At 41.5% G+C, this 26398-nt stretch overlaps 1 protein-coding gene across 3 annotated transcripts in view; it reads left to right on the top strand.

The window, feature by feature from the left end:
- LOC139583814 (POU domain, class 6, transcription factor 2-like) overlaps positions 1 to 6169 on the top strand; it is a 128794-nt gene extending 122625 nt beyond the window's left edge. For all 3 annotated transcript variants that reach the window (XM_071415331.1, XM_071415332.1, XM_071415333.1), the window contains one exon: positions 4549 to 6169. In XM_071415331.1, the coding sequence (XP_071271432.1) occupies positions 4549 to 5071 (523 nt within the window). In that variant the 3' untranslated portion in view covers positions 5072 to 6169. The remainder of the gene's footprint in view (positions 1 to 4548) is intronic.
- Positions 6170 to 26398: the final 20229 nt, after the last annotated feature.

Here is a 26398-nt window from a genome sequence, read left to right as displayed (position 1 = left end):
ATCCATCGCTCCACAAAAGCCGCGGCCCTTGCAGAGCAAGGGGAAACCCTACTTAAGTCTCAGAGCAAGTGACGTAACTGATTGAAATGCTAGTAGCGCGTACCCGCTAACTAGCTAGCCATTTCACATCCGTTACAGGTAGTCCCGGGAATTGAACCCACTATCCTGGCATGGCAAACACCATGCTTTACCAACTGAGCAACAGAGGACTACATGTGAAGTCAATAGTTTTAACAATATCATAATCATGTTGTTTTCTTAAATTCTGGCATTTGGCCGTGACCTTACTGTGGCTAATTTCATGTTACCTTTTCTTTGTACTCTACCTATAGTAATTTGCTTTACCATAGTTGCATGCTTCACTGTCAACAGTTATCAGCACTGTACCCCGTCTTATTCCTGTATTCATTTGTAATGTGTTTCTGAAATACATGTGCTTTGCTGATGACCTGCCCTGCTTCTGTGACATACTGGTGCAATGGGCTTTTAAAAGTTTCATCACATCAACATCAAACGGCCGATATAATCTGAAACTGGGGGGAGCAGGGCTCTTATGATGGACAGCCCTTTCAAACTAATGTTTAAAGTCTTAAAAAATCACACATGAAATATTTACAAGCATCCATAATTCAGATATTTATAACATACATTAAAAGCCATTAGCTTAAAATAAATAAACAGGTAATATGTCCTTGAGGGTTCATTTATGTCGGTAAGATAGTCTTTTTTTGGTTTGTATGACATTGGACATGACAAGCATCTTCTATGTTTGAAGTAGAGAGGCAGTCTTCACATGCTTTAGTTTAGTTAACATCAACAGAGACATGGAAGTTGGGGGAGAAGAGGGGACCGCATGCTAACTCAGGGGCATGTTGTTGTCCGATATCACTGGAACAGACAGTGACAGATGGTTCTATCTTGTCTGATTCCATTGCTCCCTTTGTTAAAAAGCCTTATTTGCTTATCACAGGGGGAACAAACATCCCATAAGTACACCATCAGAGCAATGGGTTTGGAGCTTGCTTATGATAGAGTGCTTGGTACATGCAATCTGTCATATTGCTACATGTCATATTTAAGGGTGAAACACAACATTATTATTCTATTGTATCAATTATTTATAGATAGTGTTGCAAATTATGATTGATGGCATCGATTCTTTCACAAATGGAGGACACATTTTATTGCAGAAACATATGCATGAAGTTTGAATCAACCTCAATAAAGTTACATGTCCAAAGATTCACAGTGCTCTTGATGTGAATGCTGCTCAGAATGCATAGGTGCACAATGTTGTCTTAACTACTCATTGCTGGTGTAATTCTTGAAGGGGAATCATGTTTAAGCTGCATGCATTTACAACATTCCTTCACGCTAGAACACAGCCCTTCCACATCAACGATTCATATCTCATGACAAGAAACTGTGGTCTCCAATTTGTGCATCAATGTAGCAGATACGTGCCCTCACGTCCTCCATATGTCTATTTCATCACATCCACTTCTTTCTCTACCTGCTCCTGGGTTAATATCTGAAAGATGGGATACTGATCTGTCCCTTGTATTCTGTAAGTAATAGAGCCTCCACTCAGTCAAAGACCCACTCTTAGCCATGGCCTCACAATATTCTTAAAGGTTTAAATATAAACAGGACAATAATCATATGCAAACCTTCATTTTTGGGCTACACTTAGCAGATGTTTGTGCATGGCCTGAAAAAAAGGTACTTTTAAGACCGTTAAGAGAGAGAGACAAGGGGGGTAAAAGAGGTAGAGATATGTTTTTATTTTCCCCTGGTGGTTCTGAACCAGTGGGAGCCAGCCGAGCAGCTCCCAACTCATTTTAGTGCATTTGGTTCCTGTTGATCCATGAAATGTCTTGTCTCTACCGACTCCTCATATTTACTAAAGTATTCCCTGCAGTATATAACCGTGCTCTTTCCGCTGTTTAAAAGTTGGTTATAAATAATAATGGCCGTCGACAAGCAGAGATGCACCAACAATCAGAGTTGGGAAACAGGACAAAACAGGCAGGGTTCTTCAGTAAGCTAGGGCAGCATCACTTCCCTACTGTTCTGTATAACAAGCCGACTTGCCACTAAGAAATTTCTTTCATTTTGTTTGTGTGAGAGGGGTCCTTTCCCCCAGCTCTAAGGCGTCTCCTCACCTGCCTGCCAGGAAGATTCTATCAAAGACATCCATGTTCGGTCAAGGTCTTAGAAGAGGCCTGGACAGGAACGGCTGTTGTTTTAAAGGGGATCACCTTTTTCTCTCAGCTGCTCGCTCCCGAACACCTGGACAGATGTCTGGACTCTCATTAGAGGGCAGGCAGCTCAAACCACACTCTGACACTGACCCCATTATTATACAGCATGAGAGAAACCCAGCAACTTTAGCCCAGGTCCATCTTCTTTCATCATGTGAAAGCCAAAAGCCATCTCTGTGCTTGTCTCACAGAACTCTGCAAGTGACAGGGTCAGAATACACAGAGCTACAGTACAGATACTCCTGAAAATGTTCTAATAGGACAGTAGTATCAACTATTTGTTGAGATTAAACTGATTCAGCAAGCCATAATTCAGCTACTGTTCGTGACTCAGGAACTCTATCAAAACGTTGTAACTATAGTCTTGAGCTATTGAAGGTACTTTTCAAAAGCACTAAAGTGCACAATACATTAAATTCAAATAATGACTTATGCTTCATGCATCCATAAACTCTGAAGTATATTCAAGTCTGAAGGGTGGAAATGTATTCATATTAAATATACAAGAGAACTTGAGGCAGAAGAAAAGTTTGAAAAATGTATTAAAATGTGAATGTGGATTAATAATTCATACTGCTTTTGTAAAGAAATTACAGTTATGTATTTACACTTGCTCAAATCGCTTTTTTTGGAATAATGACTATTTTCAAAAACAGAATCCACAAGACACAGAACTCTGTGGCCTTTTGCAAAACAGTAAATGTGTTTGTTTTTTCTAAATGTAGTTGCCTTCTGAACACAAATACATTTATACATATAAAAATCTACTACACTGTCAACATTGCAAATAGATCCATCAAAAGAGCACGACTAACTGCAAAAAGATGAACACAACCACACTCATCTCTCGAGTCCAAGCAGACAAAACAGAAAGTTAGTCTGTCTTTTAAAAATCCCACTAGATCAATACATTTTCTTTACAGTCACTAAATCATGAAGGTCAAAATTACAGAATCATTTTTTTGTCACCAGACGATTTCATACATATCAAATCAAATATTATTCCTGATTAAAAAAAAAGAAGTAAATAATAAGCCCGTTGTGCAGGATTCATTCATGGATATCATCACCATCCAACTCAATATTCAATACATACAGTAGGCTGGTTTGCTCACATTTTGTAGACTTTCCAATTGGTTACAGAAACACAATCCACAATAGAAATTGGAAAGGTGAATACAATGGAGAAACACAACTGATACAGTCTGAATATATACTGTAGGCCTCAATCTACACCAAAGCAAAGCTCTATAATCGAAGGTCACAATATTGGAGATGATGACTTAGGAGTAACCCATAGTGACTTAAGTAACCCAACTTCATTCTCTGCATCTCTGCATGTCCGCAATATTGTAAAACATCATAAAAAGTGGACAGTCCCCAATGCATAGATCATTCTCTATATTGTACATGGTGTGACACTGATGGGGGGATTTTAACATGTTGTGCAATAGTATTTATTTATGCCAGGTAGTGAACACAATTGCACACATTTCTCTTCGGATGAAAACAATGAGTTAATATTCTGTGAACAAAACACTTAACAGTGAGTTTTTGTATTCATTGTGGACGTTTGTATTTAAAGTTTTGCAAAAAGTGGTCTAAGATATACAAGTCAGCTACAAAAGCAAGAAAAGATCAGTTCTGTAACTGTATATGAGCGCTTGATCATTGCTGTCGTGCTATAGATAAGTTTCAACACTGATATAAAAATTGGGTGTACGTAACTGAGAAGAACTAGGCGCATGCACTACTGCCTGTTTGACCATATGAATTAAAAACATATACTTTTTTTATCACTTCAAGGGAAGGTATGGGAATAATGTTCAATTCGTTGTTTGGTTAACCCCTTTTTACCTTTTGTTGATTGGTGATATAATATGTGGATTATATTTCACATCAATGTGTTGTGTAATCTACATTGCTAAAGCTCAGTGTTTGATCATGATAGTCAGATGCTCTGTCTGTTTTTTTGGGGTCTATCTGAAGTCTTTTTTTAGCCAATGGCAGGGTATCCTCACTCCAACACTGCCTATCTGGGACAGCGAATCACAACCAAATACAAGACAAGCGAAAAACAAAATAGCACCACATGTAACACTCACTTCCAATTGCTACAACTTTGGCTACAAACTGTCATGAATGTGACCAAGGCTGGTGGGTGTCTCTGTCCCAGTGGCAGTTGTCTGGGAGAGGAGGCCCTTCCAGTTCACTGAGGCAGGCAGGTTATCCCTTGGCCCAGCAGGGCACCTAAGTAAGATTCTTCTCTCTCAATTCTCCCCAGACACACCATCCTGAGAAGCCACTTTTTCCTACCACAGGAAGCCCAAGAGAACACTATAGGTAGCAGTCTGACAGGCAAACTGAACCCTGGCCTTTTATATCCTGCCAGGTTTGAGAAGTTGGACATCACCCCAAAAAGCGCCCAGAAGATTAAGCCCGTTCTGGAGCGCTGGATGGCCGAGGCCGAGGCCCGCCACCGGTCCGGCATGCAGAACCTGACCGAGTTTATTGGCAGCGAGCCCTCCAAAAAACGCAAGCGGAGGACCTCTTTCACCCCGCAAGCGCTGGAGATCCTAAACAGCCACTTCGAGAAGAACACGCACCCCTCTGGACAAGAAATGACAGAGATAGCCGAGAAACTGAACTATGACCGCGAGGTGGTCCGCGTCTGGTTCTGCAACAAGAGGCAAGCGTTGAAAAACACAATAAAGCGGTTGAAACAGCCCGGTGACCTGGACCTGGACCTCGGCCCGACCGCGCCCATGGACCCTCTCTCTGATTCTCTGGATGAGATCCCAAAATGAACGGCCAAAACTAGAGATAAAGAGAAAAGTCCTAACAACATGACCCAAAGTGGGAAGAAGAATGAAAGAACATTCCACCCCTTTTATAGAGTCAACTGAAAGGACAGTTATGAAAGTTTGCAAACAAGAATACGTGTTATCAGTGTGATTACCACAGTTATTGACCTTGCCGAAATCCCCAAATAAAAATAAATATGTTAATATTTGATAGAAGAAAATTACAAACCTAGAGTGTGCTGTTTCAAAGAGTTCTAGTTCTGGCCTCATAGACCAGAATATTGTTCAAATTTGGGTTCCCATTAGGGAGATTTTAGTAAAGCAATCATGCCAAAATCAAAGACAAAAACACTAACTACTTACCAAAGTCTGTTGCATCGGAATACTAAGAATAATTTTTTAAGTGTTCTAAATTTTTACATTTGTACTGGCAAGAACATCTAAGATATGTGTGTGAGTTTGGCTGTACATTTTATCTTTGTCTCACTTAATTTCTTTATCTCCTGTGTTTATATGTAAATATCTACTAAATTGAAACCACAATGTCAAATTTGTCATGTAAATGCATTTTTTTGCTGTTCAACAATGGCATATTGTTTGTCTCAGATTCTTTCTCATCTGCAACTATTTTCAGTCACAGTGTAAAACTTTGTACAACTTTTACAAGTATTTATCGATGATTTTATGAGATTGTCTATGTTTTGGAGGAAGGGTAATAAACTGAAGGCTGTGTAAACAATGAGGGGGTACTCGGTACCTAACCATATAGGTTCTGTCTCTGTGCACCACCTCTATTGTGGATATGTCTGAAGCTACTGTATCTCATTCTGTTGCCAAAGCCTGATAGCCAAAGAACACATTACTTCAGCTCAAGAACATGGGGGTATTTTACCTTGGCCAATAACATGTTTTAGTTATTGTTATGTGCCTAAGTTCCCTTTCTCTGGTTCTTTTTACTGTACAGTTTCTTTCATACACTGAGCTCAACTAAGTTACACAAAGGCCAACAGAATGCCAAATAACATTTTGATTCCAAAAGAGAACTCTTTGTTAGTTGACAACCCTTTGATATTGCAATATAGAACATGTGTTTTACTGTGAGGACTTTTCTGCCCATCCCTTTCTGAAGTGTGTGTCTAGTTTTTTCTATTTGAACAATTGCTCCTGCATGTTTGAGATGAACCACTTAGAACAAAGTTGGACTTACAGAAATCTGGAAACAAGACAACAAAACACAAAAGACAGCCCAAATTCCAAATCCCTAAATACATGTATATTCTTCTGAGTACATTGTCACTGAGAACAAATTACACGTTAGTGGTTTTAGCAATTATTTTACATGATTTGACCTTTAGAGCAAAATATGCATTACTTCCCTTTAGCATTCAGTAACTCATTATAATCTTATCAATCTGAACGTTTTCTAATCTCTGAATCTTTGTCTTCGGGGGACAAATATGTTTTGTGAAATGTCCTGCTGCGGTTTTGTGTTTCTTTTCTTCTAGTGATTCTATAGTGAAGCCTTGACAGACGGTATAGCGTCATTCAAAAAGTACTTTGGAAAAAGTTGTGTGAAATGCAAGACAACCAAGTAGCCCTTTCACGTGACATAATCCATATTCATTTCAACCAACAAATCATAGGGTGTTATTGCTGTGTGGCTGTTGGATATCAACAGGGTGTCGTCACAACATGTAACTCACCTCCTATAGGTGTACTTCAATATTACCAGGACCCACATGGAGGATTTAAGGAATCCATATTGTTACACCACTGATGTGTTAATAACCTATAGGCCTACCGCACTGTGTTGAACTATAAAGAGTATTGCAAACTGATACATACAGGTAAAACCACTTTTCAGAACTCTTAAGATTACACATTGATATGAAATATTCTAATTTGATTAAAGTAAAACACTTAGTCCCACTTTGCACTGTTGCTTGCCTAGCAGCGTAAAGTGCACTTGATAACACTTACAAACACATAAGGAAATAGACATTAGTTGAGGATAGTATACAGAAGGCTGAGGTTTGAGAGGCAGTACATAGGAGCCCCCTTACGTGTTCATTTACCCTTTATTATTTACTGTAGGCCTACCTTGAGCAAAGATTGAATACTTTTTTGCAGGAAGTAGTTTTTAACAGTGTAATATTGTAAGTCAGTATTACTAAATGGTGTTCAATCATAATATACCGTAAGTCATATGTGATTTGAATCAATTTAAAGACTTTTGTGTGTTCCCTCTCTGTCACTCAACCCACCTCATCCCAACATGTAAGAGAAGTGATTATGCGGCTTCTGTATAGTATGGGCATGTAGTACTGAGGCTAAACGATGAAGCTGTAACCAAAAACAAAAAGACAAAGGACGGAGTTAAACCTTCACACAACCTTTTGATGCTGGACCAAAGCTCTATAGTTATATGCACATTGTACAGAGAAATGGGTTAATGTCACCGACAATCTTGAAATACAAAGAGACTCGATGAGTAGATAAGTAGTAGTTCTTTGAAATTTGACGTCACCACCGTCCACGTACATTGTGAGCAATGCCATGCAAAAACCATAATAGAGAAAAAGACCGAAAAATGACTCCTGTATGTTTGAAAGTAGTGTTCACTTCTCATGGGGGGGGGGGGGTCTGAACTGAGATTCTGTATGACACCCGTTTTACTTTTGCCAAGTGGTTTCCAGGGTCACATGTATAGGACTTACTAGACTTTGTTGTTACTTGTTTAGCTTTTTTCTCTCTGTGGCTATGTTACATACACTTCTCAGTTTCAGTCTCCAAGATGTGCCCTATTGTATAGGGGGCAAAGAAGGCTTTATGATTGTACCCAATTCTGTAAAAAATAAAATAAAGATAATCATAATTAAGATAAATGTTTTCAAATTATATCCACACAGACTCATACACCAACTGGTTTGAAATATTGTTATAACTCAAGAAAGACCTCGAAAACCAAAGCTGATGGACCTGCAAAGGTTGCTTTTCATTTTATAGACTGAAAACTGTACTTAATCTATAGAGCAATATCTGTTTGGTCATTTAAGCGGCGCTTTGTGTATTTCTAAAAAGCTTCAAGTCTGTCACATTTCTTTGTACCATAATTAATAATAAACAAGTGTTAGACATTAATGGATTGTCTTGTTTATTCTGAAATGTAGAATTCATTATTCGAATCTAAACGATATTTCTAGTGACTTATAAGCACCAAAAGTACATTTCCAAATAATTATCTGGTAAGAACTGCATATTTTCTTGTACAGTATACTCTTAGAATAAAAGGTTATATTGCTTGCTTCATATATCTCACCCCATAAAAGTTCTATAAAGTAGAACCCCTTTTTCTTCAAGGAAAAGGGTTCATTGGGGTTCCATATAGAATTTAGGGTGCCATATATCAAGCGAGCGATATAACCTTTTTAGAACACTTTTATGGTATGGTAAAGAAAGCACAAATGCACCACATACTAACCAATATACCAACAGGCACTGTAAACACTGCAGTAGGAGTAATAAAACCTGGGTTGCAGAAAATGACTCACTGTCTTCTAGTCTCACAAGACCTGTACATATTTCCCTATCAAATTTCACCAATGCATACTTTGCTGTCATTGCATTAAAACACGCACATATATATAGTTGGAGCATAAAGTTAACTCAGACTTCTGTGTCTTGCCAATCATTTTTCCCTGTGTAGTTTTCAGAACATCTTAGCTATCAGCTTTCTTGCACTTCCACAGTGCCGTGATTGAGAGAGAATTGAAACCAATTCTCCCTGTTCGGTCCCTGTTCGGGCGCCACTTCTGTAGCGGTATTAATTAGAGAAAGGTAAAGAAGATTTTGTTCGGGCGCCAGGCAGGTATTAACCCTGCCGAAAGAAAAGAATAGTAGAACAGCGAGTACCACTACCAGACCCACACACATCAACAGAAGAGACTGCCTAGAGTGTAGCCTGTTGACCAGATAGCCAGCGGAGAGAAAAAGAATACACATCACATTCCTTCCACAATTCTTGGTAACCCCACCAAACATACCTCATATAACAATAATGGCAGAGCAAATAAACAGCAACTTCATACAATAACAAATGAACCCAGTCATCACACAGAGGATTTGCAATAGTTTGTATTTTCTTCCTGGGAAGGAGTGCAGAGGGTATGAATGTGTGGTGTTCATATACACACTAGTCCAGCTCCAATGAAACTTCAATGTACTTAGGAAATAGAGTCGGTTGCAGTGTAAAGCACTGGACCATAGCGGGAAGAGAAAGAGAGAAAGGGAACAAGAGAGGGCTTAGCTGTGGTCTTGAGGTTGCAGGTATCCGGTCTGACTGTCCGATGGTATGTTGGGTTGTAGTTGAACGCTTCGCAACAAATGTTGCTACTAATCCATTTGATCCATAACCATCGTGGTCCCAAATGAGAACAACCACGTCATCGAGCGATCACACCGAGGATTGATCCAAACACTGTACAACCACATACGCTGAAGACAATCAAAAAACCTCTGCAGCATAGCACACAACAAAAACTGTCGCGCCAATCAATAGCTCCTCTCCAATAGAGCTTAACGAGCTCTTTTATCTCCTCCTTCCTACTGCTCATGCGCTCTTAAAGTGGCAGCGCACTTAAGTGCAGGATTTCGCCACACTCCTCCCCCCATGAAAAAACAAAGCCTGTAGAAACAGAGAGGATGCAGGCTTTGACAAGTTAATGTTCCTGCTATCCAAAACCAGGGAAGTCCTCATCATCAGAGTCCTCCACGAAGAGTTCCTGCAGGTGTTGCTTTTGCCTGCGATCCAGCTCTTCTGCCGTAGGGTAGCAAGGCTTTAGGTCAACAACATGCACCGTCCTGACATCTTCCCCAGTGTCCTCCAAACAGACCAAGTAGTTCACTGGTCCCAACTGCTGCACTACACGGTATGGGCCTTTCCATCTCGAAGCTAGCTTGGCAGTGAACTTCTTAGATGCCTTCGACAGATGATGGGAACGTACCCAGACACGAGACTGGGGTGGGAAACACACGTCTCGTCTATGTTTATCATAGTTTCTCAGCTGTCGTTGTTTGGCTTTGGTTTTGCTGGCCTCCACTCTGGCTAGCAAGGTGTGGTGGTGCTGTACGGCATCAAACGCTGGGCAGTCAGGTGAAACATTAGAACTTTGCAAGACTCTGTCCATCGGACCTTTTAGTGGTCTTCCCAGGTGGAGTTCAGCGGGAGTGACCCCAGAAGTCTCCTGCACGGCAGAGTTCAGTGCAAAGCGAAATTCAGGAAGATGTTGATCCCACCTTGTGTGCTGATCCCCCACGAATGAAGCAATCATCCCTTTCAGGGTACGGTTTACCCTCTCGGTCAGGTTGGTCTGAGGATGGTAGGCTGTGGTCAGCTTGGCAATTACACCCCAGTAGGTACAAAGCTCTTTGTATATTCCTGATATGAACTGCGGACCTCGGTCAGAGAGGATTTGGTCTGGAATTCCGAATCTGGTAAAGACCTCCCGTCGCAGAATTAGAGCAATGGCTGATGCAGTGGCTTTGCGGAGTGGAAACAACTCCACCCAGTGTGTGTAGTAGTCCACTACCACCAATAAAAATTCATTCCGGGTTCCCCGGCTGGGAGGAAAAGGTCCCATGAGGTCAATTCCCAACATTTCATTTGGATGGTTTACCACGGTCTGCTGCATTTTTCCAGCCGGTCTGCCAATGTCTGGTTTGTATTTCTGGCAGACTTCACACTGCTGTACAAACTTACGGGTATCAACCCACATGCCTGGCCAGTAAACCACCTCTTGTAGTCTTCGATACGTCTTAAAAACTCCAAGATGGCCACTCATGGGGTTAGCATGATAAGCTTGGATTATCTGGTCACTCAATGTAGAGGGAATGAAGACGCGATAATGGGAGCTGTGTATTCCCTCTCCTCTTGGAGTTTTTCGATACACTTTATCCTGAATTATGCTATACTTATCATTGAAACGACTCTTTGAGTCTTCTTCAGACAGACTCTTGTGGATCGCCATGATGGCAGCATCCTTCTGCTGGGCTCTCCATACACTCTCATCATCCAGAGGAAAGGAATCATCCAGACACTTAGCGGTAGTGTAAGTGCTGCACAAGGGAGGACAAACATTGGCAGTCTCTGTAATCCGAGAAAGGGCATCTGGTACAACGTTCAGTTTTCCTTTGCGATACTCAATGATGAAGTCAAACTTCTGCAGTCGGATAGACCAGCGAATAAGACGGCTGTTGGTCTTGCCTGATGCCAGAACCCACTGCAGAGCAGCGTGGTCTGTGACAACGGTGAAGATCTTCGCCTCCAAGTAGTAGCTCCATTTCTCCAAAGCCCAGACGACAGCGAGGCACTCCCTTTCAGTCGTTGAATAATTCCTCTCGGCTGAATTAAGGGTGCGACTTGCATAGGCAAGAACTTCTTCTGTTCCAAGTCCTATTTGTTGAGCCAAGACGGCTCCAAGTCCTGTTTGACTTGCATCCGTGTACACAATGAAATGAGCATTCAAGTTAGGATGTCCAAGCACTGGAGGAGTAATGAGACTGTTTTTGAGTGTTTCAAATGCACTTTGGCATGCAGAGGTCCATTGGAATTTCACACCCTTCTTCTTAAGGTGGTTGAGGGGTTCGGCGACCTTTGAAAAGTCAGGCACAAACCTGTGGTACCATCCAGCCATACCCAAAAAACGCTGAACAGCCTTGAGGGATGTGGGAATTGGGAATTCCTGCACGGCTGCAACTTTGGCTGGATCTGCATGGATACCTTCAGCATTAACCACATGACCAAGGAACTTGAGTTCTAGCAAACAGAAACGACACTTCTTCAAGTTCAAGGTCAAACCTGCAGCCTTTAGTCTGTCGAAGATGGACTGTATGTCTTTCAGATGATCCGCGACAGAGGAAGAGTAGATTATGATGTCATCCAGATACACAAGACAATTTCTACCCCTCAGATCTCCCAGGACAGTCTCCATCAACCTTTGGAAGGTTGCTGGAGCATTCTTCAAACCAAAAGGCATGACTTTGAAGGAGTACAAACCAGCAGGGGTGACAAAGGCAGTCTTGTCCTGACTAGCGGGATCCATTGCCACCTGCCAATATCCACTGTTCAGATCCAGATGACTAAAGATAGATGCTCCTGCCAGAGATTCCAGTATGTCATTTATGTTTGGTAGAGGGTAGGCATCGCTTTCTGTTATGGCATTCGGCTTCCTGTAGTCCACACAGAATCGATATCCACCATCTTTCTTAGGAATCAGGACAACCGGAGAAGCCCATCCGGAAAAAGACGGTTCCACAATTCCATTCTCCAACATGCTTTTGAGCAGTTCATTGAGTATTGCCAGTTTGGCGGGGGACAACCTGTAGGGACGCTGCTTAATAGGGACATCATGCCGGGTATAGATTTTGTGTTTGAAGATGGTTGTACGGCCGAGTGTAAGAGTGCAGACCTCACTGTTCATCTCCAACATCTGGGAGAGCTTACACCTTTCCTCATCCGACAGACATGCCTGTTCCACTGCTTGTTTGATGTAGAAATCAGCATCAGGTTTGCTTTTGCTCTCGGATAGAAGGGGGGGTACGGCGGTAATCAGGGTGACAGTTGGGTTCTCCGACTTCACTGGTGGTACATGTTTTTGTCTTTGTCTTTTTATATTTTCTCGGTCTCTGACTTGACCTTGTCCGGACTCTGCATAATGTAGCAGGCTCCAGCCTGAAATCAGTGCATTACCAGGTTGAAATGGATGAGGCTGGGAATAGTCAGAGTGCAGCCGATAGGAGGGTTCGGACATCGAGATGGTCAGTCCACTGAAGAACAGGAAGTCTAGACCAAGGACTACAGCAAATGCAAGGCTTGAATCTGCAAGAATAGCCACAGGAAGTTTAATAGTCTCATCATGCAGTTGTATTATTATACTAATCCAGCCCAAAGGGGTGGTAGGTTCTCCATTGGCCAAGTACAATGGTCCCTCCTCCCATGTTTGTAGCTCCTCATGAGGTAATGCCATGTTCTGCCACAGGGCCTCTTGCATCAGGGTGTAAGTTGCTCCTGTGTCAATTATGGCCTTCCCTCTCCAGTTCCTAACAGTCAGGGGCACCAATAGTTGTTGCGGAATAGTAATAAGACAGCTAGGGGTGATGTCTAAAGGCTTCATGGGCATTAAGGCTGACCCAATGGTATGCAAGCCACCACGTCTGTCTAGACTGTCGGTCTTCTGTCCTTTCTGACCTTTTCCGGAATCCTGACGCTGGACATAGAGCGGGCAAGAACCTGGAGGATGTTGGACTTTACACCTCCAACACATCACTGGACTTTTGTCTTGGCTCTTGGGTACAAATATCTGAGATGGTTTAGCCCCCAGAGAGCTATGGGTATACTGGGATGAGGGAACAGGGTTTTTAGTTTGAAGGTGGTGCTTCCAGTCTTTCTCAAACTGAGTCCCCAGACGCACCAGATCATCCACATTCTGCACACGTTCTCGAAGTTGACTAGCAAGGCGGGGAATCATGTTCTTGAGAATGAGTTTGACCATCTCCGGCTCAGTAATGTCAGCCTTCCATCTCCTACATAGAACTCGATAGGAGAAGGCAAAGTCCCGTATTGGCTCTGCTTCACCCTGGACTCTGTTACGAACACGTTCCGCCAGTTCATCCCCATAATCCTCTGAGAGGAAGGCTGAGAGGAATATTTTTTGAAACTCCTCCCAGGTTTTCACATGTTCACAGGCTATCTCCCACCAGTCTCTTGCTGTACCATGGAGAACACTGCGGAGGGTGGCAAGAACCTCCCAGTCAGTAAGGGGCCGGATAGAAAGAAAATCATTACACTTAGATAAGAAAAACAGTGGATCAACATCATCTTCTGGGCTGCCAAAAGTGGGGAAAAGTAGTTTGATAGGGAGGGAGCGCTCTAGAGGAGGCATGACAGTTTCAGCGGGAGTTCTGTTTAACAGTATCTTCATAGGGGGTTTTGTAGTGCTACCTGTTCCTATTCCGTTACTGACCAAGCCAGTGGCAGAGGTAAAACCTAAGGGAGGTACAGAAGATTTGAAACCACCTTTCAATACGGAGAATTTGCACCGAAAAGCAAACGGACAGGCTGACAGCCTGTGGGGTCAGTAGCAATTCATTTATATTTCCATAGGGTCAATAGAAATGAGTACATGTCAGGGTTATTTCACATCCATGCCTCACCAGATAACAATAACGAGACAAGCGTACAAGAAAAGAAAGAAAAATCTACATTCTTCAGTGAAAGCCTTTTGAAACTAAACTCCAAAGTTTGAAATAGCTTTCTTGTTTATGAAGCCTTTGAAAACTGACTGGCTGGTGAATAGAAAGTAGTAAATAAATAAATAATAAAAAAGCACAGACAACATAAATTATTAACATTAGGCTGAAAACAGCTTTTTCCCCTCTTCGTTTCAAAAAACTAGATGTATTTTTACGTGGTGATGGGTGAGGTATAGCTTGGGCTATTTGATATTCTTCTGTTTTGTATTGGTTCCATTTTCTTTATTTTTCAATGTACAATATAATTGTGCAGACAGCCATTTTTTTCAATGTCTTCTATAGTTTGTTGATGGAAAAGTAAACTTCAACTTAACAAAATGGCTATAAGTGAGTGACCAGTGCACAAAAACGACGTATCTCACTCTCAACATACCAACAACACATCTCTCTGGTACGGAGAGGAGTAACCCAATAAGTGAGGTGGAATCATGGAAATAGTATAGATAAAACAAACATTGTTAAAATCCACGTTTTATCAATTCACCTATATGCTTCTGGACTTTGTCATTTCTACTATATGTACAGCGTTGTGAGAAGCACAAGGACAGAATCGCACTCAAACATTCAAAATGGGTACAGCTGATATGCTGATATTCTAGTCCACAATTAATAGAATATTCTGTTATATTAATTGTGTTTCTACGGGTGGGATAATGTTGCTACTAAAGTATCATCAATCAACACTGTCAGTGCTGAAGCAGTTTGATCCTGAATCTTAACAAAATGACCCTTAATAATGATCTGCAGTGCAGGGCCCTATTTCAATGAAATCAGAGGAGGACATTATCAGTAGTATTACCATATTTCTTTGCAAATGAGAAAATACTATTTGGATTTTGTCTACATTATGTACATATAGTATAGTCTTTCAAAAAAGCGAGAAATATGTTTCTGTGTTGATCTATGAGTCTAAATAGAAAAAATAATCTCTCCTGAACAGCTCTTTGTGACAGTTAACCGACTGACTTCGAACACATTCCTGTTCAACTAGCAACCAACTGAAATTATCCTGGAAGAGAAAGAGGGCGAGAAGAAAATATTATGACATGTTGGCAGTCCAAATGGATTATGTTTCAATATCAGTCAGGACACAGAAAGAGAAAGGTGGAGGACGAGGGTGCATGTGTTGGATGCAGATGGTTTTAAATTGCCCCCTTTGTTTTCCATCAGGCATGAGGCATTCACTTCCCTTATCTTTCAGACAATGTGCACTGGGCTGATGTTCTCAGTAAATGAACTGTCGGTGTATCCCTCTCTACCGGCAGCCCTCCGCCTCCTTGTTTTCACTTCCGCCTCAAGGTTGAGACGTTGCTGCTCTCACTGCTCAGCCCCCAAGCCGCTGAGGCGTCTCCCACTCTGCTGCTCTGCTCCGCACACCAGGTTGCCTCTGGGGGTACAATTAACAATCCTCACATGCAATCCAGGTTGTCCATGCATATGATGCCTGGTTGCTTTTGCTATTCTGTTTCTTTCACCATTCTAAGCCATGACACAATTTGAGGCATTTGAAGGTAGAGGAGTTAATGGGCTAGGTTTTTCTTTTATAGAGATGGCCGGCACCCTGACTGGAACAGCAGATTGCATTGCCCACAGCCCATTAAACTTTCTACACTGTCTAATCCACACTGACTGTGCGAATGCTCCTTCTCACTTTGTGATGCCTTCAGTTTTCCATCAGGACTCAAGACTAGGCCCAGTGCTCCCACCACCATGGGTCCCACCTCTTCTCTTTTGCATGCACCAATCCAAAGGGAGTTGGTTGGACATATTCTTCTTCACTACCATTCTTGGTTTTACCGAAATTCTAAATGAAATCATGTTGAATGAATTCAACAGAAGTATTTACAGTACTGTAATGTTCTGAACATGAACGTAAAAAAGAAATGGGCAAAGACCATCTGTGTTACCTAATTATTGTTGTCAGGGGTAGGACCTATAAATCTGTTTAACTTCCAGGGTCAGGGTCAATTCCACCCTCAGTTAACTCAATAAGGAATTGGATTAAAGTGCCATTTATAAATAGGATTGCCCATGAATTCACTTTCAATTAATTAGTTGAAATGAGTGGACCCAACCCAGATCTCTATCCACTGACACTGCTTTATTATATTATTACACAGACCGACAGTTATTCTGATCTGTAACCAGGTTTCCATCCAACCGTTTCATGCAAGTAAAGTACGTGTCGTATGGAAACAGCTAATTTTGTCGGTAACATTTCCAAATGTCCACAAAACAAAAATATGCTAGACATGGTGGGATCTTTTTGTGTGGGTAAAATGAATGATGAGAGAAATGGCGGTGGAAATGCCTTTATGCACAAATATTGATATAAGAACCATCATATCAAAGTAAACATGGACTCATGCGATGATATTGTGTGGTCCTCCCACTACGACTCGGAAAAGAAAACAGTTTTTCAGTTTTATTAGGCTACAGATTAAATAAATTATGATGAACTTCACAGGGTGGTGAAAGTGCACAGTGATGCTTCTTTCCAATAGATATATTGGGTCTTGTTCTGGTGACATGATGATCGATGCTTGGCTGCCGTTTGACAAATAAAAATAATCTCGCTCTCATAATGTATGTAGCCTACCCGCACTGTATCTGCGAGGTGTTGGCTAGAGCGCAGATGTCAAGAACAGAGTGGGCACATTCGCTATATAACGCAACATAAAAAATTAAAAAATTGCTACCTGGGAATTGAAGCGCAAAAGTTATTTTTATGTGCAAAAAAATCTGTTTGATGGAAACATCTCTTGTATGAAAATGCACATATTGTTTTTATGCAGATTTTAGAATATTTTCATGAAAATCTGTCGCCAATTGGATGGAAACCTAGCTATTGTGCAAAATATTGTTGTACTGTCCATTTCTCTCAGATTTCTATGGTAAAAACAAGACACGAGTTGTATTCTAAGTGGAGTGGTATCATTTGAGAGTGATATATATATATATATATTTAACATGGATCACAGGAATTTGAAGGGTCAGAGATCCCATCCTAAGATGTTTGGAAGTCTGGCAGATAACTGTTCCTCTGATGAGATGTTTGTATGGACAACGTCCACCTCTTCATCTGCCTCTTACTCTCTCTCCCAATCACCTTTAGTATACTCTGAGGCAGAGAGACAGAGAGTACATAGCAAAAGGCAGTGAGCGAGAGAGGAGATATGGATTGAGGAGTAGGTTGTGAGTGGTATGGTTGGCCGCATCTTTGCCGTCTTATTAGTGGGGGCCCAGTGCGGACACTTTGGCCTTCTTTATGGAGCCATGATGAGACCCTCTTCGCACATCTCAGCAAAATGGCTGGGGGAAATCACAGATGAGAATCACTCAAAAACAGGGAGATGTCAACAGGACCATAATGATACCTGATGGCCCCAGAAGACTCTCTCCCCTTTTCCCTCTCAGCCTTATACCTGCCCAAGTTGCACTATACTTGAAAACATAATTAGAGGTAAAACAGGCAGAAGCTTTACCCCACCCCTCCACCATTTTCTGTAGCCAAAGCTCTTTGTTTTATACGTCCGGGATTCTTTTTCACACACACCTCTCTTTCACTTCTTCAGAAAGGGGGATGAAAGGAAAGAGAAAGACAAATGGAGGGAGAGAAAGAGCGAGAGAGAGAAAAGGAGAAAGAGAAAAGGAGAGCGAAGAGGAGAGCGAAGAGGAGGTGGAGAGTTCCCTCTGTGAGATGCCAAGGTGCTTCCAGTCCATTGTGCTGCCGGCTGTCAGGTTAAATTAGGGAGTACAGGCTCCGTGAGTGTAAAAAAATCAATACTTGATGGAAGACTGCTCCCCGGAAAATCTGTTTTGATTCCAGGATTAATTCTTGACCAAAGGCTCGAGCAAAATGACATGCCATTAGGCTGAAAATGAACACATTCTGCAGTGGAAATTGGATGGAAATGTGTCAGGTGATTGCCCTGGCTGGTTGTTCTGCACTTTGAGCAGCGGGACTGAAGGTGTGGCTGCTGCTGCGAATGAGGCCCCCGGACTGACTCCATTTCCAGAGGAAAAGACAACTCCACTGTGGCCTGGGAGTATTCTTAAGACCATTGTTATCCAGCTCCTGCAAATGCATGCTTACCTAGTTGAAATGCATTTGTCCACCACGTTCTCTCTCTCTTGTGTTTTCCATGAAGCATGGCATGAAGAATGGGGGAACCTTAAAATAAAGCAATGGCAAGAAGAAAGGGGGAAATGCAATATTGATGAGCAAGTAATGTGTTTGTCGTCACAAATAACATATTTTCCTGTTTGAAACTTCAACAGGGGATAGCAAAGAGCGTCTGAGCATTGACATTAACAACAGATGCAGTCAAGCTGGACAAAAGATGTTTGCAAATGTATTGTGTAAATAGAGCATAAGGTTCAGAGCATAATGCCACAACAAGATGGTCTACATTTGATATTGAATATCTGCCCATCCGCCCTGTGACATAAAGCAACATTTACTTGACCAAAATGGAAGAGTTAAGGAAAATAAACATTCATTTGGCCACTACTCAATTACAAAAAGGAAGCAATCAATCATTATTTCCTCAAACAATTCTAACATTTTACTAGAATGAAAAAGGATACCAGGTATCATATGCAAAAGTTAAAATATTAACATTTCCGGTATAATGAACGAAAAGCTGTGAGAGAGAATAGCCTACTTTCAGAATATGTTTACTCTGTGTGCAGACCATCTTCCACAGGATATTTTGCATCTCTCTTAATGGCTATGTATCTGGGCACCAAAACTCTGTAAATAGACAGGAAAAATGTCTTGCACACAAAGTAGTCAGAAAGTGGAAGGTATTGCCATTCTTTCCGTTCCAGCACACGTTCCATTGTGCCAGAGATGTGTTTGACTGATCGTTTTCCACATGAAAATAGTGAATTATATGGGACTGGTAGTGGGTGGAAAGATAATTGAGAATATCAAAAATATGAATATGCATAAAATGCAATATATGATGCAATTCATTTTAATGTAGGCTACAGTAGTCCTGTCTGCATGTCAGCATAGGCGACCTAGTACCTACATCTTGCCTTTGAAATAGACCTGCTCTTTGGATGTGTGTAAACTACATATTCATTAATGTGTTCATGTAGTTTGTTTTACTTGTGTACAAAAATGTCTAGACATAGTTAGATACACCTAACTCGCAGGGGTATTCAACTCTTACCCTACGAGGTCCGGAGACTGCTGGTTTTCTGTTCTCCCTGATAATTAATTGCACCCACCTGGTGTGCCAGGTCTAAATCAGTCCCTGATTAGACGGGAACAATGAAAACAAACAGTGGAACTAGCTTCGAGGTCCAGAGTTGAGTTTGAGGGCGACTAGAGTAACCAAATGTGACAAATGGTAGAAGACCTACATTTTTTAGCAACTCTGTAGAATTGTATGGGTTTAGCGCCATCTACAGGCTTAATGAAACTCAATCTTGAGACGAGTGTGTCATTTTACTTCCACGCAGTAGATGGCAGAATGTATCGCTTCACTTTGGGTGTACATTGCCATCCAAAGAAGAAAAGAAACAATGCGCATTGTGATGGAATCGTAACTTTTCTGGCCCGTTGATTAATGGCCACTTCTGCTTTTATACTCTGCCAGCCCAGCGAATTACAGTGTTCATTCGTGTATTGTGTTAGGCTGAAAGGCTGTGAGGTTGACCATCTCACTGATACTGTTCTACATGACTGTTGGGAATATACTAGTAGACTAGGCAGTGGTTTTGGTTGGACAGTTGGAAAGCTTGCTGATGAGAGTGGTTTGAGGAAGTCGGATGTTGGCCCTTCTGTGGTGATAGGGGATGTTCCTCCGTGGCTACTCCCACCCTTATGAAAAATATATTGCAGTCAAAGTGCAGTATAACTGCAGTACACTGTAGTATAACTGTAGTTAGAGTGCAGTGTAACTGCAGTATGCTGCAAATACACGGTCCAAAATAACACAGTTTTTTTCACTGCAGTAATTTTGCAGTATAACTGCAGTTACAGTGCAGTACACTGTAGTTATTCTGCAATTACTGTGTCCAAAGGGGTAAAAGTAATCAAATCAAATAAAGTGACATAGGGAAAATGGTTGACAATTACATTGGTATAAGTTGTTATGCATTTCTACCACTTTTCACAGATGGATCCAAGGACCCAGATAGTGGGCGCAAAGGAGCAGGCGTTTACCTTGTTGAATTTGATGTGCAGATATGTAGAAGACTAACAGATGAACTGTCAGTATACTCAGTTGAACTGTTGCCGATAGTAGTTGCCCTCCAGTGGGTGGAGGACGTACAACATGTCAGAATTATAGTATGCTCAGATTCTCTGTCTGTATTGAATAGTTTATCATCTGGTAAATCTAATAGGAGTGACCTACTGTACTATTGAAGGTATTAATGTTATTATGGAGAATTGAGAGACTGGGTGTAGTAGTGAGATTCTGCCCGGTCCCAGCACATTCGGGTGTGGAAGGGAATGAAATTGTAGACCAGTTAGCTAAAAGAGCTTTGAAACAAGATATAATTGATATTAATGTTCTACTGGGTAGAGGTGAGGCCAGATGTAAGATCAGAGTCATTTCCTTACTGTTCTGGTTGTTCTAAACAAGTTTCTGGGGATTCAGAAGTCTCTAAAAAAGAATGGCTAGATAGCTAGATACTGTAGTCAAAATAGTACAGTTTAACAGTCATATTGTAAATAATTAACTTACGGTGTGAATTTAGCATAGGCTCTCCAGAAACTACACTGAACAAAAATATGAACGCAACATGCAACGATTTCAAAAGTTTTACTGAATTACAGTTAATATAACAAAAACAGTCGATTGAAATATATTAATTAGGTCCTAATCTATGGATTTCACATGACTGGGAATACAGATATGCATCTGTTGGTCACAGATACTTTTTTTTTTTAAGTAGGGGCGTGGATCAAAAAACAAAGTATCTGATAGGGCTGTGGCAGTCATGAAATTTTGTCAGCCGGTGATTGTCAAGCAAATAATTGCCGTTCTTACGGTAATTGACCGTTAATTAGCGTTACTGCGTTTAGCATCTCCCGGCTTCCAAGCATAGTCCACAAGTCACTGATGCAGACCTTTGGAACATCTACATTTTAAAAAGTCGAATAAATCCATTTAATATAGCCTACACCATCACAATAAGTCCATTATGTATTTTAGACAGGTCTAAAGAAACATGATATGAAGAAAATGTAGTCTATTTCAGAAGAATAGAATAACAGCTGCTGAAGGGAGAATGGTTCATAATAATGGCCGGAACAGAGCAAATGGAATGGCGTCAAACACCTGAAAACCATGGGTTTGATGTATTTGACACCATTCCACTGATTCTGCGCCAGTCATTACCACGAGCCTGTCCTCCCCAATTAAGGTGCCACCAACCTCCTGTGTCTGAGTTGTCCTTATTTTAGGCCCGGATGTGGCTATGTCATATAGCTGTACTAGCTAATTTAGCTGACAAGATTTGCTTAGAATTCTGTAGTATTATTTTTTATTATTTGATAGTATGAAGAATACAATTGAACATAGCTTAATAAAATAGAAAGGACAGTGCGCACATGCGGCTATTCCGTGTTGAGCGGTTAACAAAGAAACTGGTCCTCCTATATGCCTAATTTAGAGTTATTTATTCAACTTTAGTTGTGACACAAACGTTGGGCTCTATGTTTTGATGTTTAATACATTCTAAGGCTGCATGATAGGACTTGAGTTATGATTTGAAAAAAGGCGCAATCTGCACACTCTTCAACAGTCTCTCATTCACAATTTGACAAGCACTTTATAATATTCGCACCAGCCCTCGAATTTCCCGGCAGCATCCCCCTTGTGTGGCCGTAATGTCCCCTAAAAAATGCATGCCTTTTGAGGCCAAAGTGGCCGTTGTGCCCTTGGGCTGAATATAATAGGCTAATTATAATTCCCTTCTCCCAGCTGCAGTGCTCCGAAGCACCTCTCACTCACATGGCTCTCTCAGATGCAGCCAATGCCTGTCACACGATCGGGTTCTTCTCACAGGCATTTCAGCTAGGAAGAAGGCTACAAGTGAATGAAGATAGAAACATCGGGGGACGCAACCGCTCGCGTCCCTCTAATCGAATTCCTTGGCGCATATTTAAGATACAACCGCTCCGTCCCTCTAATCGAATTCCTAGGCGCATATTTAAGATAGAACTGTGCACATTTAGCCTACTTTTCGTCAGCCAACAAGGTGAGTAGGCCTAACAAACAGCAAAATTACTAGCCTATGTCAATCTACTGTCCCCCATAGTACAAAAGTTTACTTATTATATTGGCCAACTTGTCCTTCTATGCAAGAAATAAATATTCCAAGCATACTTTGGGACAGTCGTTCTTCACCACGCTGTCTGTGTGGGTGGACCATTTCAGTTTGTCCGTGATGTGTACGCAGAGGAACTTAAAACTTTCCACCTTCTCCACTACTGTCCTGTCGATGTGGATAGGGGGGTGCTCCCTCTGCTGTTTCCTGAAGTCCCCGATCATCTCCTTTGTTTTGTTGACGTTGAGTGTGAGGTTATTTTTCCTGACACCACACTCCGAGGGTCCTCACCTCCTCCCTGTAGGCCGTCTCGTCGGTGTTGGTAATCAAGCCTACCACTGTAGTGTCGTCTGCAAAGTTGATGATTGAGTTGGAGGCGTGCATGGCCACGCAGTCATGGGTGAACAGGGAGTACAGGAGAGGGCTGAGAACGCACCCTTGTGAGGCCCCAGTGTTGAGGATCAGCGGGGTGGAGATGTTGTTACCTACCCTCACCACCTGGAGGCGGCCCGTCAGGAAGTCCAGTACCCAGTTGCACAGGGCGGGGTCTCGACCTTAATGACGAGTTTGGAGGGTACTATGGTGTTAAATGCTGAGCTGTAATCGATGAACAGCCTTCTTGCATAGGTATTCCTCTTGTCCAGATGGGTTAGGGCAGTGTGCAGTGTGATTGCGTCGTCTGTGGACCTATTGGGGCGGTAAGCAAAATGGAGTGGGTCTAGGGTATCAGGTAGGGTGGAGGGGATATGATCCTTGACTAGTCTCTCAAAGCACTTCATCATGACAGAAGTGAGTTCTATGAGGCGATAGTCGTTTATCTCAGTTACCTTAGCTTTCTTGGGAACAGGAACAATGGTGGCTCTCTTGAAGCATGTGGGAACAGCAGACTGGGATAGGGATTGATTGAATATGTCCATAAACACACCAGCCAGCTGGTCTGCGCATGCTCTGAGGACGCGGCTAGGGATGCCATCTGGTTCGGCAGCCTTGCGAGGGTTAACACATTTAAATGTTTTACTCACGTTTGCTGCGGCCCGCAGGTTTTGGTAGCGGGCTGTGTCAGTGGCACTTTATTGTGGAACGTCAAAGCGAGCAAAGAAGCAAAGAACCAATAGTAGGCCACTACTATTAGATTTACCAGATGATAAACTATTCAATACAGACAGAGAATATGAGCACTACTACAATTCTAACAGGTTGAGCGTCCTCCACCCACTGGAGGGCAACTACTATCGCCAACAGTTCAACTGAGTGACAGTTCATCTGTTAGTCTTCTACATATCTGCACATCAAATTCAGGAATGTAAACGCCTGCTCCTGTGTGCCCACTATCTGGGTCCTTAGATCCATCTGTGAAAAGAAGTAAAAAACATAAAAACTTCTACCAATGTAATTGTCAACAAGTTTACATTGGCACAAATAAAATGGTTTTCTCTATAAGCAAATATGTTAATGTATTAACAATGATTTGAATTGTGGCCAATGTAATGGGCGGAGTTAAAGGCCAGCAACACTCCACACACATTATTCAGAGCCCCATGAAATGACACCATATTTAGATTCTACAGACCCTACTGAGTAGTTCCCACCCCACTTTTACATTGGCACACAATCGTTTTTTCTCTATAAGCCAAGATGTAATGCATACAGTGGCGATTGTAGCATGTAAATATTGGTGCGGCAAAAAAAAGAAAAATGGGGGATGCATGCCAGCAAAGCCACTACACAACACTAAACAATACATTAATTGCACTATAACAGTGACAAACGGTGCCCACAAACTGTTAGGGCCTACATAAAGCTGTCCCAACAGCAGAGTCCCATCAGCAGTCCCAACACCTTACCACTGCTACACCTGGCTATCAGTGGAGCCTTGCCTGGCATCGAAGCAGTTCATTCAGCAATATTTACTGCCTTAAAAAAAAAAAAAAAGATGATATGGCTGACTTACTTAAACAAATGTGGTTTCTACTGACAATTGAGATGTACAAACTATGGCATAAGGGGACAACAAGCGGATAAGAGGCAATCCGGATTTTCGATTAAGACAACAATGAGCGAGCTAGGACGGACGTAGTCACTATAACTATTTGTTCAGCACTTTTGAAATGTACAGTGACAGAATTCAGAACATGGGCCGTTCTTACAGTGCTCTCCCTGTACACCAAGTCAGAACCGTAGGATAAATAAAGGGGTTATATAAGCAGACAATGAAAGCTCTTACAATATTCAATGATTACATTTCTCAAAAACAGGTTATAGGCTACATATGCACCACCAAGTCAGAACAGTAGCTGAAAATAGACCAAATTATAACAGTGAAGCACAAGGGCTACTAACAGCTTACTACACAACATACACTTAGTATTACATTCTTAGCTACAGTATACATATCTCCCTGGCATATTACATAATTTATGCAATAGCATATAAGACATTTTTGGACTCACCTTGTTGGAGTGTGCTCACTTGAACAGAAAGGTGGCGCGGCGGTCCTTGAGCAAATTTTATCATCCATTTTGTAATCAAAGTCTGCCATTCTCTGGATTTATGGTGCTTTCAAGACAACTGGGAACTCAAAAAGAAAAAAATGGAATCATGATGACCTCAGTGATCTTCAGGTTGTAGCTCTAGAAAGAGGCTTGAGTTATGGATTTACAATTCCGAGTTGGATGAAAGTGCAAATGTATTTTCCCAGTTGTAGCTCGTTTTTCCCAGAGTTCCCAGTTCCGAGTTTACAATTGTTTTTAGCGCGGGAAAAATCATGCGTCATTGACAGCGTGGCCAATGTTGAATGTTTATAATTTTAAACTAGGAAAAGAGACCCTTAATCTTGTCTAATGGCCGATGAGCACAGATACGTTTGATCTATAGTTTCTCATTATTATTTCTCTTCATATGATAAGGATTAAAAAGGATTTGCAAATAGATTGTTGACTTGATTCGTGATGATGACTGCTAGCTAAGATTTTGAAAGTATGATGTTGACATGATCAGTCCAATCAAAGCTACTGTAGATATAAAGTGATTTGATGTCATTTTATCTGTGGCCAATGACCTGGAGCTTTCTTGGACGGGCACTTCTAATGTAACTCTATGGCAGCATCCAAGGGGCTTGAATTTTCAAGCTCTACCCTTAGACTTGGCAGTGACGTAGTGTCCCCATGAGTGACAGAACAGTGAGCCAATCACGCCGCTACTCTCTGTATTTTCTGCTGGCTTGCCCGACCACAGAAAGAACTGAGCTAGGCTGAAACACCTGCATTTTGGAGCTGCCTTACTCAAGAAAACAAAAAAGAGACCACGTTTGTATGCGGCTTTATTAAGTCAATTATATATATTTTTTACATCGTTTGCAAACTGATATGTGACATATATTAATGCCAAAATAAAATGCAAAGCAGGCAAGCCCCCCCCCCCCCCCCCACAAAAAAATGAAATAATTTATTTGTTAAAAATGTTTTGCTAAATGACAGGTCCCACTGAATGCATATACAGGGATTTGCTTCGGGGGGATTTATTTGACTTTGGAACATGTTTTAAAAACCCAAATGTAATGCAAATGTAACTTAAATATGAACAAAAATGAATCACTGTTAATGTTTAGACAATTCTTTTTATTACATCATGAATAAATACAGGTTATTGACACTTTTCTACTGTTACCTGGGGGGACTTTTATTTCGATAATTTCCTAAATTACATGAACCGGAAATACTTTATTTT

This window comes from Salvelinus alpinus, chromosome 8, assembly GCF_045679555.1.
Source record: "Salvelinus alpinus chromosome 8, SLU_Salpinus.1, whole genome shotgun sequence".
Lineage (NCBI taxonomy): Eukaryota > Metazoa > Chordata > Actinopteri > Salmoniformes > Salmonidae > Salvelinus > Salvelinus alpinus.
This window is presented reverse-complemented; position numbering and strand designations above follow the sequence as displayed.